Source organism: Schistocerca serialis, chromosome 2 (assembly GCF_023864345.2).
Source record: "Schistocerca serialis cubense isolate TAMUIC-IGC-003099 chromosome 2, iqSchSeri2.2, whole genome shotgun sequence".
NCBI classification, from domain to species: Eukaryota; Metazoa; Arthropoda; class Insecta; order Orthoptera; family Acrididae; genus Schistocerca; species Schistocerca serialis.
This window is the reverse complement of record NC_064639.1, coordinates 648,011,390-648,026,666: the sequence shown is the minus strand read 5'-3', so window position 1 is coordinate 648,026,666 and position 15,277 is coordinate 648,011,390. Positions and strand designations below refer to the sequence as shown.

Here is a 15,277-nt window from a genome sequence, read left to right as displayed (position 1 = left end):
TAGTTTTATCTTCCCCAAAACCCTTACATTTCTTGACTCGCAGTCTGAATATGCCTCTATTGAGTACGTTTTCCTGTCCAATCTTCATTTCTTCTAAGTCTTCTTTTGTCCTTTTTTGTCTGCTGTCCTGCTTGGGAGTGTGAGTTGATAAAAAATTTCGTGGCAGTTTAAATCTGTGTGCCAGGCCAGCAATCGAAAATGGACCTTCACCATTCGCGGACAGTTGTTCCAATTGAACCACCCAAGTTCGACTTACGATCCATTCAAGCCTTTTTAGTTCTTCCCGTACATCAACTCCTAAATTATAAACTTCGTAGATGTCTTACGGGACTGGCACTGCTGGAGAACGGGTATTGTGGAGACATGAGTAAACCACAGTCTAAAGGTCTCTTTCTAGAACGAATTTTCACTCTGCCGCGGGGTGTTCGTTGATTAAAACGGTGGCAGATCAAACCCGTGTGCAGGTCAGGAATCGAACCTGTGATCCTGGCCTTTCGCAGGCAAACGCTTTGCCAAGTGAGCTACTCAAGCACGACCCATGCCCCTTCATCACAGCTTTACCTCCATCTAGTTCTGTCGGCTGCCTACTTGCCAGCAAAAGGCAAACGTCCACAGTACTGTTCCTCGCCCACCACAAAGGTTTAATTTGCCACGAAGTTTCATATGTAAGTGTTCTTTGTTAATTTGTCGTCCTTCCTTCTCCATAGATGTTCAAAGAATATAACACAGCCACTTCTTGATCTCAGCAGTTTAGCAGGAGCAGAAGGTGTACATTTCAATATTTGGTGTCAAAACCCAAATGCCCTCTACGTTCTTGATTGGACCTAACCTTTATTCACGGTTCATTTTCTTTTTAGTATCTCGTAACGCCATTTGCATCTAGATGGTAGTAGTGCTTCCGACTCATAGACGACTTCAGATTTTGCAATTATGTTACAGTGGTTACATTTAACAAATTTAGAAAAACATTTTCATTGTAACGATTTCTCACGTTCGTGTATGCTCTTTTCATTTTTTCACTTCTGGTTTTAACAGTGGTTTTTTCATTTTTTACTTATGTTTATACCTAGATACTTAAAGTTTTATACTTCATTGTTGTTACCATACAACGTTTTTAAAATTCCTGGTGTTACTTTCATTGGTCAGATGGCCAGACTTTTCAAAAGATATTTGTATACCTGCCGTTTCAGCTCCCTTCTTCAAAAGTTCTAGCCTTTTGTTTGCACTCTGTAAGTTTCCATCTATTATTAAGAGATCGGTTGCGAAGTCAAAAGCATTTTTTACTTCTTGCGATCCATCCAGTTTTATGTTGGTATTAATTTTTCATTTTTCTTCATGTTTTCCATTCTCTTAAGACATTCAATTGAAAAAAGGTTTCGGAGACCGTCTTCTCGTCTAACGCCTGACACAATCTGAAAGGGACTAGAAGTTGCCCCAAGAAATTTAGCTACTGTTTCTGTAAAAGATCTTTCGTAGCTTTAAAAATGGAGACGGTCTATCGATTCGCAAACCTTTTTAAAAATCAACAGATGTTTAGCACTGTCTTGTATTTGATAATTAAGGTGTAGGATTTACTCCGAAGAGAATCTGACACTACTAAATCCAGGATTATGCACTTCAATTTGTTTATCTAATTTAGAATTAATTTTATGACAGAACAGTTTTCCATGAGATTTTGAATTCTAAATGTAGTAATGAAATACCACTTTAATTATCTCCACTGGCTTCTACATTTCTGCTATGAGATCATCTTCACCTGGGGCTATGTTGTCCTTTAATTGCTTAATGTCATTTTAATCATGTAGCTGTTGCTTGGTGGTTTCTGTTTATCTTAACAGTTCTGAGACATCCACTGACTGTTGTTTTAAAAGTCTGAAGAGCTTCTTTCTCTTTCTCTCTCTCTCTCTCTCTCTCTCTCTCTCTCCCCCTCTCTCTCTCTCTCTCTCTCTCTCTCTTCAGTGGTATGTATATTATTATGGCAGTTTATCTGGCAGACTAACCCATATTTCTTGATAGATCATTAGAGATAACTAAAACTATAAAATGGAATATTTTTCGTTAAGGAACAAACTAAAATTATATTGCAAGAGAAAAGTAACACCTATTCGTATTCGCAAGATAAGTGCAGTGATCTAGTAACTGGGGAAGAATGGCTCCAAATGTTCAAAATACTATTAACAACACGGAGTGTCGTTTGGCAAAAATAAACGTTCGAATACTTACTGTAGCGCTCGGAAATTATTACTCGAAGTTAATTATAATATCACATAAATTTTTATTAAAGTCACGAGGGTATAGCTGCCGAGATTTTTCCTTCCCTTTCGTAAAATTTCAAACAGTCTAAGATATCACAGAGGACTGAAGTTGTGAAAAAAGGACTGTTACAGATTAACGATGTCCTCAGAGTAAGAGCACACACGCTAATTCGGGAGGAAGGACACAGTTCCCCCTAAGCGATTAGGAAAATTCAGAAAACGTAAATCATTTTGGCAAACAGCTGTCATTCCGATTGAGGGCCCATTGACTTAACACGGTGCCATGATGCTCGGTATGAGGCTACGAGGAGAAGCCAGTATATATATTCTTTTTTATATGCCTATGTGGTAAACTATCTTCTTGTTTTCAGGAAATTGTATTTGCAGCGAATTTCACTCATTAAAATTTAAATTAATGTATTATTCACGGGAATAATTTTGGAATACATAGCGTCCGCTAGAACAAGAAACGTTTATAGGTCGTATTCTTTGGGAATATTTCGCAGTTTCAGTATTCTTGTGTCTGATATAAAAAAGGTACTATATTCTGGCGCTTTCTTTCAGATTCCTACAAATGTCGATAAACAACTGGTTCCTGTCATGGTGTGGATTCACGGGGGAGGATATTCTGTGGGCAGTGGAAACTCTGATCTCCACGGACCTGAGCACCTGCTTGAGAATGATGTCGTAATTGTCACATTCAATTACCGCCTTGGTGTCCTAGGTAAGTGGTACAGTGCCGAGGACATGTACAACGTACCATTCGATTCATGCGTTCAGCTGAAAATTACTTTAGCGGAATATTTATTTACAGTAACATTGACGATAACATGGAGGTTGTTTGATAAAATCTATTTTATTTATTTCTCAACTAAATATTTCTGTTGGTGTTGCACTGACACTCAGTAAGTCACAAAACATAGGTCTTACCGAACGAAAGCGACACACAATAACGAAACGTGGAACAATTACATGTTAGAATGATATGTAGCTCCCAAGCAGTATTAACAATGACAAGAATAGTGCACACGAATTTTACAAATGTCGATAATGGTAAAGTGTTGCCCATGGTTGGTAGTTTGGAAAAGTTATATCATTAGCTTGCAATTATATAAGAAACCAAGGAAATCGCAATTCTGGCTGACAATTTTTTAAATTTATCTTTCTTTACTTCGGTCACATTTAACTTACGTTTCCACTTCCGTGACATTTACAATGACACATCTTAGTGATTATAATACATCAGGCAAATAACATAAGGAGTATGGCACCTAAAACGGACAAATGAGGCAATTATAAGAAAATCAGACGTAGCAGGAGATTGGCTTGTGTATCTAGACTGCACTTTAAATATGATGACTAAACAATATAAGGGAGAATGACTAGTATGAGCAACGAGCCAGTTCTTATATTTAACGAATACACGATATAGGGAGATGAGCCTCGAAGTTTTAAGTTCTGAGGCTCCCCACCTGCCTAAGGTACTGGTTACAGAAAACGTTATTCACCGAAACATACAAAGTTACAATACACATACATCACATACAACTGTGTCAAGATATAGCAACACAAATAGTGCAAGGGATTTTCCCTACGTAAGTTCGTACAAGATGTAATAATTAGTACAATTTCATAGACAGTAGAATTAAAAACACACAGACTCACTCATGATGTATGCTGTTCAGCCGGAATATTATGACCACCGACCTACTATCGCTATAAGCCCGTCCAGGCGATAGCAGCGTCATCTGGCGAAGAATGACTGCTAGCCAGACACACGCACGGTGCAGTGAGATTGCTGTCCGCATGTAGAACGAGGAATGCGTGAGATCTGAGTTTCACCGAGGCTCGGCAAGAGCGTTTCGTAAACTGCACCATTTGTCGGGTGTTCGACGAGTGCTGTGGTGAGCGTTTTGAACATGTGGTGAAACCACGTCCAGACGTCATGGGGTTGGGCGGCTGCCTTGGACACAGCAGTCGGAGACTGGTAAAACAGGGCAGGTGGCGAACTTTAACGGAACTAAGAAGATCAGACTGTAATGATGGGCAGACTATAAGCGTGTCTGGACACACGTTAGGTGGAGCACGTCTAGCTATGTGCCTACGCAGCCGACGAGCTTTGCGTGTGCCAATATTATCACCACGACATTGGCAACTACGACTGAAATGGGTACGTGACAATCATCACTGTACGTTGGCTCACTGACAGAGCGTTGCATGGTGTAATGAATCCCGATACCTTCTTCATCATGCCAGTGGGAGGGCGCCAATCCATCTTCTTCCAGGGGAACAGCTCCTTGACACCTCTATTGCGGGACGGGGACAAGCTGGCTCCATTTTGCTCCGGAGAACATTCTCGTACGTATCCATGAGTCCAGCGGAGCTCGTGCAAGTGTCCGCGACGGCCAAGGAGAATCGTACACTGGTTGCAGACCACATACACCGTATCATGACGATGATGTTTCCCGACGGTAGTGGGTTGGGGTCGTTTGGGGGAGAAGACCAGACAGCGAGGTCATCGGTATCATCGGATTAGGAGACGACGGGGAAGGAAGTCGGCCATCCCCTTTCAAAGGAACCATCCCGGCATTTGCCTGGAGCGATTTAGGGAAATCACGGAAAATCTAAATCAGGATGGCTGGACGCAGGATTGAACCTTCGTCCTCCCGACGGTAGTGGCATTTTTCAACAAGATAATGAGCGATCAGTGTGATGGAGTGGTTCGAGGAACACAGTGGTGAGATCCAACTGATGTGGTGGCCACCCAACCAGCCAGATCTGAACCGATCGAACACACTGGGATGTGACTGAAAGCGGCGACGGAGCTCATAGTCCCCCCTTTCCCCCTCCCCTCCCTCCCCCCTACCAACACTCCATGGAATCTACGGGAATGACGTGACTTCTGCGTGCTTATGTGTTGACAAACCTCCAACGACCTACCAAGGCCTCATTGATTCCATGCTAGGACGCGTCACCGCTTTTATACCTGCGAAAGGCTCTTAGGTTGGTGGTCATAATGCTCTGGCTGATCAGTGTATTTCCTTTAGTAGTACAAGAACGCAGAATTTTGTGTGCTACTTCAGGTAATACAGGCTCGATTTTTCTACCGAGCTCCTCGCATCTGGAGAATCGACAATATGAACCATAATTTATATTTTATACTTTGTTTTAACAGTAGAAGAAAGTTTGTATAAGGTCTCTAGATAATACTTTTTATTTTTTTTCTATATTACTAACATACAGTATTTTAAGACCATTTTCTGCACATAATTTCATTTTCTTTGTCATTCATAATTATTACCCATGTTTTAGACCTCAAAAGAAATTTTGTTGGTTATGTGGACTATAACTTCATCACAAATGTGTGTTCGGGTAAATACAACGGATAACAGCAAAGTCTATTGATTCGTCATCTCGTTCAGGGAGTACTGCTGTCAGTACAAACTGTGGAGGGGCTTCACGTTCTACAACTTACGCTGTGTGTATTTTGAAGAAGCAGTGAGTCATGGACGTCACAAAGAAATTTGGCAAAACAAAAGCTCACCATGCTTTGGAAATATACAAAAGTGTCTGATTACTATATAATATTCGATTATGTAATCACAATCTTGAAATTTTAAATGAAATATTTCACGTCTACTTTGGTAGGTAACACCCAATGAGATAGGTCGAAACCAACGGTGGGATTGCCATTACCTATGTCTATTTATAATACTGAAGAACTAGTACATTCTGTGATAAATATTTACCGAGAACCTTTTTAATAGTCATCTATAACTGGAAAAGAATGCCAATTACTCTCGATAATAGAAATGGTAATAGATGGCTGCATACAGTTCCAAAATGAATTTCAGACATTTTCTTCAAGGATCGTACCGCGTACCCCAAGGTCTTTCATTATGACATTCTTTGAAGATCTTAAGAGTGTCTCATAGATCCAACAGTTTCAAAAAACGCTACCCATGTGAAACACAGCTTGCTTTTTCATAGAAGGCTACCAATTATAAGTTCCAGCTTGGATGTGGAAGTGATTTGGTCCATACCTCTTCCTAGATATTTGAAAGGCATTTAACGAAAATGGTTCAAATGGCTCTGAGCACTATGGGACTTAACATCTGTGGTCATCAGTCCCCTAGAACTTAGAACTACTTAAACCTAACTAACCTCAGGACATCACACACATCCATGTCCGAGGCAGGATTCGAACCTGCGACCGTAGCAGTCGCGCGGTTCCGTACTGCGCGCCTAGAACCGCTGGACCACCGCGGCCGGCGAAAGGCATTTAACAATTTACCATGCTACGGGATTGCAAACGAGCTACAAAACTACAAAAATGGTTCAAATGGTTGTGAGCACTATGGGACTTAACATCTTAGGTCAACAGTCCCCTAGAACGTAGAACTAATTAAACCTAACTAACCTAAGGACATCACACACATCCATGCCCGAGGCAGGATTCGAACCGGCGACCGTAGCAGTCCCGCGGTTCCGGACTGCAGTGCCTAGAACCGCACGACCACCGCGGCCGGTCAAAACTACAAAATGTAGTTTAAATACCTAATACATTAGAATAATTTTTTATTCATAGAACGCTGTAAGCCGTATTGCAGAGTAAATGTTAAAGGGAAACGGCGTTACAGTCGTGTGGATCCAAATGAGACGGAGTAGGTTCTTTACGTAAACAAACAGGTTGTCAGACTGCTTGAGGGATAATAACAGGTCTAATGAACCTGATGGGAATACCGAATGATTAAACGAGCTGTTATGGTGGTACGAGGGCACTACTCCGTACACAGAGATTTGTCCGAGTTGCACTAGCAACTTAAACAAACATGGAAGAAAGACTATTTTATCCTGCGAAACACTGCTGTAACAATTTGAACACTCGACGTTCGAGAGATACATTCATCAACAAATCTACTACCTCCACCGTAAGTCTCGCGCTGAAAACCTAAAAATAAGATAAGAGAGACTAGCTTCTGATTTTCTGGTTTTGATTTCCGACCCATATTTTCTAGGGAAAGCTCTGTCGTCAGTGTTTCCAAGATTCCGATCAGGCTTTCCGTCATTAACTAGTGTAGCAATCGTACCTGAGGGGACATTGTTATATAAACGTAAAAATTATGATCGTTAATAGAAGCAAATTACAGTGCTATAACATACCTTCATATTTCGAGATTATGTTTCACTTTTTGTCCATGACGAAATTCCTTTAAGTTATTTTTGTTTTCATTACATTTGCCGCCAAATAGCATTATTACGAAATCGCTGAAAATAAAAATTATGTATGGGCAAATATGAGTACATTCGCTTAAGGTGGTTCCACTTTATAGATAGGATACATTGGGAAAAAACTAGACTGTTGTTAAGGACTATAACTTTCTTACTGCTACGAGAAATAAGCCAGAATATAAAAAGTACGGACTAGTTGTACAAACTTTTTGTGACGAGTTGAGTCTTGAAGGAAGACATGAAGATTGTATGAAACAAGAGCTTACAATGAGTGCGATACTTTAAGGCGAAGTTTTTTCAAAATATTGAGATCTCCGGTGTACTCGTTATCCTTCGGTTACGCTACGTGCGTAATTTTGTTGCGTAATACTGAGAATGAAAATTTCTAAATATTCTAGGACATACATTTTTCAGCTTAGCTTTTGGTGTCTTTAAGTCATTTTCAAAACTGTAGAAAGTGTGTACAGTTTCGAAGAAATGAGCAGCTACTGCTGGTTTATTTCGTTGTTGGAGACGAAATGCCGCAATACGTTCGTTAAAAGTCGCTCTCGAATTGTTATCATTTGATGTTGGTGGCAGTTCTGCAATTCATCAGGTGTGGCTGCATCACCATGCTTAAAATGGAAAGCCTCTAGTGAACTTTGGAAACACTGACCATAAAGCTTTCACTCCGAAATAAAAGCATGAAAAAACCAGACATAGCAAGTTGACGGACAGTTATTCGTAAAATGTCTCTCTAGGTGAGAGTCACGGGGCCGTTAGAGGGCCATACTTGAATGGAATTTTCCCCCATGAATTGTTCAGTGGCTTGCAAGTATTTCTGATTTATTTTATTCATCAACTGGAATAAAATATTTCAATAATGCACCTGGTGACAGAACGTGTCGAAGGACGTAACACCTATAGAATTTAGGAATGAAGATTTTTGGGAGGTTCCCCCGTGCCGTGAACAGACCAAAATTAAAAGATCCTACATATGCAATAGAATCTGTGAACAGCGTTATGAATATTCTTTACACTCATAGGAAAATGATGGTTTACATACATCGTTCTGCTTGTCCCTTAACAATCTAAGTATAGAGGAAATTTGGAGCAAGCTGTTTTTTTCATTTCTTACAAATAACTCTAGACACTAGACGTGTATGAGGAGAATTTACTGAAATAAGTATGTTTACGAATAAATTGTGCCACAGGTTTCTTGTCGACTGGAGACGAGGTGATTCCCGGAAACGCAGGCCTTAAGGACCAAGTGATGGCGCTTAGGTGGGTCAGGAGCAACATATCCCACTTCGGAGGCGATCCTGAGAATGTGACCATATTTGGTGAGAGTGCCGGTGCTTTTTCTTGCCACCTGCTCATCTTGTCTCCAGCAACCAAAGGTAGGAAACTGTTTACCTATATCAACTCACCTAAATGCTTTACGACCATACGAAAGATGACCCCGCCTTTTCAAGTGATTGTGAAATACACAGCTCAGCGCAGTTGTGTATATGGGCCTTGAGTCGCACATTGGTTGCACAAAATCTCTTAATTATCAGCGAATGGGAAAGGTACAGGTAAGAATTAGAGTCCGGTGCCCACTTTCACGTGCCAGAAAGTTGCATAAAAGCGCATGCTGCACTGCAGGGTCGAAGATTCATAATGAAAAAAATGACCCTCAAGCTTTGGTTAAGCTATTTCTCTGCTATATCTCAGCTTCCACTAATGATTTATGGGAGTCGGAATCCCAGACAGTGAAGAGACAAAATTTCGCTCGAGAAGGGTGATATTACAAGCAATAGGAATCAGAATTAACGAGGACCCACCTGCACGCCCGAAAACTAATGAAACTGTCAATGGACCGAAGAATTATAAGATTCTGATTGAGGTGTTCCCTGAGATTTGGTACTAATTAGAGCATGTCACGAACCCTTGAGTTGGTTTTTAACGAATATTGTATGAGAAATGTTTCAACAGTTCATGACACGTGTCTCTTCGGGCCTGTAAGCATAGTGTTAGGTTTTAGTGTGGTCAGTTTTGGGTGACAGTTGCGACACTAATGACGGATTCCTTTCCACAGGTCTGTTCCACAGGGCCATCCTACAGAGCGGAGCTACGTCTCGAGAGTCTGTGTGTTCGTCGCTGAGAGACAGGACCTTTCGGCTCGCCAAGTTCCTTGGCTTTACTGGAGACAGTTCTGAGGATCTCCTAGCATTCATGAGGGATCAGCCACCCAGGAAGCTTGTAGAGAACATGGAGGAGGCTTTTACACAAGAGGTGAGGAGAAGGAGGAAACGTGACGAATCAGACAGAGGTATGGGAATGTAGAAGCAGTATACTGCGTGTTAATGTAAAGGAGGAAAGTATTTCTGTGACATTCTGATGCTACTCTCGTCTAACAGTATGAACAAAAGGTTGATCATTGCAAGTCCACGAATACACGAAAAATAAACCGTCTCCGAACCGTCCGTTGGAAAGTTGGGGCTATTGTCATGTTTCTCATTGAAAACATCTGTATTTCCGTATCCTTTAGGAATGGGATTTTAAGTCTGTGTCCAGGTATTCTTCGGCGCTCCCAATAGCTCCTATCACAAATAACCACACAGCAGCACATGAGGATAAAGTGTAACATTCAAAGTGATACTGCTGCATTGAAATACCTTTCCTCGCAGCTAAATGGTACTTAATTTTCAAAAGCCCGTTTTCATTTCTGACGGCTGTTACAAAAATTCAGCACAATTTCACAAACACTTGGACGAAGAACACGACCAATGCTAAGAGCAGTGACCTGCAATCACCAGGACGAACCACGAGTTGAGACATACACCCCCAACCCATAAACGATCGGCAAGCAAATACACGTCGTCCGGAAAGACGAGCACCAACGATCAACCAAAACCTTCCCCACTCAAGCCATATGTACCGGCAATGGTGGGGCGAGTCACAGCTGTCCGAACCTCACCGCCGCTCCAACGCGACCGAACTTCTTCCACGTTGCAACTGTCCGACTGCCAGGTCCGAACTCCACTTCTGGCACGTTCCAACTCATTGCACGACCGGGAAGTAACAGCAGTGCATCAAAGATGATACGGGAGGGCCTATATCGATGAGCGCTGCTGCTGCCGCTCACGGACAGGCAAGGCGGCAACTGAGTGACACCAGTAGTCGAAGTTGGCATAACGAGGTGACAGTACGGTAAAAAGAGAATGTTAAATAAGAGATGGCACGAACACGAGCCAGGCAAGTCTCACAGGGAATGGCACGAAAACATTCCACAGGCCACAACATTACCCGCCCCCCCCCCCCCCTCCCATTCCGGCCTGGAACTTAACCAGAAGGTGCAAATACACAAATACGTTCGACCTCCTGTGGGAATCTCGAAGTAGCGAACTGGAGTATAACTGACAGTGACTGCGGATAGGTGGCGGTCGATCGGAGTGTGGATCCGCCGTGAGGCGTACCGAAATAGTCCGTGCAACTGCGATAACGTTTTGTCGCGAATGACGCAGCGGTTACCACACTTGCTAGTGAGCAGAAGATCTCGGGTTCGAATCCCAGCCCGGTATACATTTTCGCTCGTAGACGCTAATCCCGCTTAATGTCCCGCTGCAATGGACAGCAGTGACCCTTCTTCAATTTACATGCACTTGCCACGATTGTTGCACAGTGTTTGCACGTTTCACGCCACCGAGCGTAAAACGTGATTCGTATGACAACGCCACCTGTCGCCGCTCAGTGGACGTCCAGTGGCCGTACTGGCGTGCAAATTGCAGCCTCCGGTAGCCATGCACAGCACTCAGTGTGGACGCAAGAACCTGGTGCCTTCTGTAGAGGCCCATACGCAGCAAAGTTCACTGAACGGTCGTTGCAGAGATACTGTTGGTAGCACCTTGATTCATCCGGGCGATCAGTTGGTCAGCAGTTGCACGTCCACTCGTACGTACTCATCTACGCAGCCGTCGTCCAACCCTGTCATCCATGGCACACGATGCACCACAACTGCCTCGGCGCCGGTTTTGTATAGCGTCATTTTGCCTTGTATACTTCAACCATGGCTGCTTGTGAACATTTTACAAACTTTGCCTATTCGGAAATGATCCAACCCTTGGCCCGAAACCCCATGATAATGCCTTTTTAGACGTCTCCGTTTCCGCATTACGACAGCGACCACACTGTTTCCAGCCTCCTCCGACAAACTTTCTATATCCTCCACTGCTAGTGCTGCCACCTGCCATTTGCGAGTGGTTATTGCACGTTAACCGTGCTGAAAAGTCCGACATTTCTGTTTTAACTCTCTTTCCCCCCTCGCCAAAATTACTGCGGCGTTAATAATTTTGTATTGGCTTCCTGTTTTTTGACTAGCCTCATGGTTTTTTATTTCACGGATTCCACACCATAAGCTACATTCCTCTACTGCCGGAATTGAAACAATAGTGAATTGTTTTATCCATAAATCGCCGTTTGTCACTTCGGCAGAAAAAAAATCCAGCTGAGAAATACTAAGTTATCTTCAATATTCGTCATGATCTTCTTAAGCTTAAGATATTTCATACATTTTTAATTAACGGTCGTCTAAAATGTTCTCAGTTTTGCCGTCTTAAGTTGCAGTTTTGTGCTGTCTTCTTGTGGATGACCTTCAAGAAAAAATGCATCCAGATTTGCAATTAGCGTCTCATTTCTTAAAGATAGAATATAGAAGAGCAGGTGCCTTATAAACGTTCGCTACCTTTTTTACGAATTTGTAGTGCTGATGAAGCATAACAAAGATTCTTTTTGATGGCACTGTCTAAATACGAACGAACCAAATAAAACATTTTGAGAATGGTAGATACATAAAACTTCCGCACTCCAAATGGGCTCGTTTTGTACGTTACTGTATATAAAATCAAATTTACTGAAGTTAAAGTTTTATAGCTGCCAGCCCGAGACCTTTTAATCGGATTCTTATAACGTAATAGCCGTCTTACTGGACTTGTATAGGTTAATTAATACAGTTTTCAGCCGTATTTTTCGAAATTAGGTGTTACCATCATCATGATCATGAATGGACCAGTTGCGATTTCATAATTCCACACTGTAACTTTCTTTCGTTCTTTCTTGGGGCCTGGGTCCCGCTTCAACGCGGGGTCGGCCGTGTTACTATGGATTTGGCAGTGTTAGCAGCAGAGGGTGGCTGGATGCCCTTCCTGCCAACACCTCGAACCCCCTGGGACGGAATTAGTGTACTCCAGCTGTCTACGTGTAGTGTAAGCTATGGAATAGTGCGAACGTTTTCAAATGTCTGCGAGTTGTGTAACTGAGGCAGAACGCGGGGACGGTATTCACCTAGCGGGATGTGGTAAACCGCCTAAAAACCACATCCAAGCTGGCCGGCTTACCGGCCCTTCGTCGTTAATCCGCCGAGCGGATTCGAACCAGTGCCGGCGCGCCTACCCGAGTCCAGGGAGCAGCGCACTAGCGCTCGCGGCTACCCTAGCGGGTCACACTGCAACTTTCTAAAAGGAATACAATGTAAGTTGATGTAGGTGTATGACTTTCAACAGTTATCTACTCTTATTTAATTTCAATATTTCTCTCCCAAGGAGCGGATAAAATAAATTATTATTGGTCAGTTTTGGAACAGTTTGTATCTGTATGTATCATGTTTTTCTCTTTTGTAGTCTTTCCGTATATTGTACAACACTTACATGTGAAACTACATCGGAGATATCTGATTTTCGATCGAATGAAATCCTACCTTCGGAAAGTGTTTTTGTTGACGTTTGCAATTATATCTTCAATAAAATTTGTTTAGTGGTTAAAAGGACATACTAAAGGGAGCTTTAAAGGGAAAAACTGTAGAGGAAGACAGAGACAGATACACCCAGCAAACTGAGATGAATAGGTTGGCAGGGTAGAGGAATTTTTGGTGGGCCGCATCAAACCAGTCAGAAGACTGACGACTCAAATAAAAAAAAGTTGGTTACCGCCAGTTCATTACCTGCTTGCCCGTGCATGAAGTTATTCCCTCATGGCCTGTCGACAATCGGTCTGACGCACTTGTAGATCACAGTATTTGCTATCTTAGAGCCTTGAAGTGTCTACTGCTGGGACTGGTTGTGTGTCGGCTAGTCACTTTACTTGACTTATCACGGAACGGAAATGGGGACCCCTGGAGGGAAGGCGACGTTCTTTACGACGATCACTATAAGGAAAATTTAGAGAACTGGCTATTCTACAGCCGCAAACACACATTTTGCCAAAGAACCACGAAGAAAAGGTTCGAGAAATTAGGACTCATCCTGAGGCATATAGATAGTCGTTTTTCTTCCGCTCCGTTTCCGAGTGGAGCAAATAAGAGCCAACATCATGCACCGTACGTTGGCGTGCGGATTATGTACATAGATGTAGATGTAGATGTAGCTATTCTGTAGGACGCACCTACGAGTACACCGTAAACGAATTTGTTCACTTTTTAAGGCATATCAGTGCATCAGTGCAGTATGTAATGTGTCTAGCAAGAATGGAGTACCACACGCAGCCATGTAACAGGGCGTAAGAACAGTAGAGTTAAAAAGATCTAACGAGCCGGCATTCTGAACCGAATGTCACGATTGTCAGTGGTAATCGGTTTCAAACTTAACAGGCACTGTTGCTGGCAGTCAAAACCAGTTTCTGAGCAAATATTTCAAAGAAGACTACGTGGATCGACATCTAAAACTGGGTATTATCTCGCAAAAAGGCAACTTCTCACAGTGGCACATAAAGCTATAGTTCAGTCCGCCTATTTGTGAATATGTCACTTTCCAAATGGTCCAAGGCGCCGTGAGCACTGAAGATCCAATGAAGTGCTCACCCTGCATTTTGTTGAAGGTGTAGTTGAGACTGCAGGTGGTTCAGTGATGTTTTCTGACCCATGACTTGGTTCCATTCATTGCAGTTACATGAACCAGGGCGGTAATTCCATCATTTTTGTACTCAAGTGTTGCCTTTCTATGTAATAAACATAGTACCGTAACTGCCTCGTTCACGGGACTCCCGGATTGTTGAACACTCGAACACTCTATCGCTCCTCGAACATCCCATGTTAATAACGTAGCAAGAGGTTGGCACTAGCTAGAACAGCGACTGAAATATGACAATCAATATGAGTGAAGTGAGGGGCATATGGCGTCGGGGATCCTCAACGATCTGACGCTGTTACAAAGGTCAGAAGCGGCGTTACACGGTATTACAGTTATACTCGCAAGGGTAGTTTTTGTCCAGTAGGATTAGATACCTGTTATAAAGAGACTTTACTCATGAAGATGTAAACCATTTATACAGGATGAAAAGTATTTAAACCGACAAACTCTGGGAGGTTGTTTTTTCCAATGAGGATTATTGATACCCGGAGGCCGTATTACGCTCTTCAATTGTAGGCAACTGCTGTCCACCAGTGTAGTAGTGCATTGCCTCTGTTTACTAATGTAGCGATACATCTGGAGTGAGTACACTGATATGGTTGGTGCGTACTACGTAGCGCACCACAACGGTCGAGCTGCACAGCGAGTTTATCAAGAACAATATCCTAATTGCCGAATCCCGCATCTTACGACCTTTGCTGCTGTGCTGTGTACCAATGTCTGCGTGAGACCGAGTCATTTAGCAGATTACCTGGACAAGGACACGGTAAGAACGGTGCAATTTGAGGAAGCTGTCTTGCAGCATGTGGAGGAGGATCCTTCAATCAGCACTCGTGCAATTGCATGTGACATGGGGATGAATCAGATGAATTTAAGAACAGTCCTTCGAGAGCAGTTGTTACGTCCATTTCACTTACAGCTTGTCCG

The 15,277-nt window shown here is 42.6% G+C and overlaps 1 protein-coding gene across 1 annotated transcript in view; it reads left to right on the top strand.

The window, feature by feature from the left end:
• Window positions 1-15,277, top strand: part of LOC126455657 (juvenile hormone esterase-like) — a 79,654-nt gene that overhangs the window by 34,209 nt on the left and 30,168 nt on the right. Inside the window, exons 3-5 of the mRNA XM_050091424.1 lie at window positions 2,820-2,979; window positions 8,681-8,866; window positions 9,547-9,743. Of these exons, the coding sequence (XP_049947381.1) occupies window positions 2,820-2,979; window positions 8,681-8,866; window positions 9,547-9,743 (543 nt within the window). The remainder of the gene's footprint in view (window positions 1-2,819; window positions 2,980-8,680; window positions 8,867-9,546; window positions 9,744-15,277) is intronic.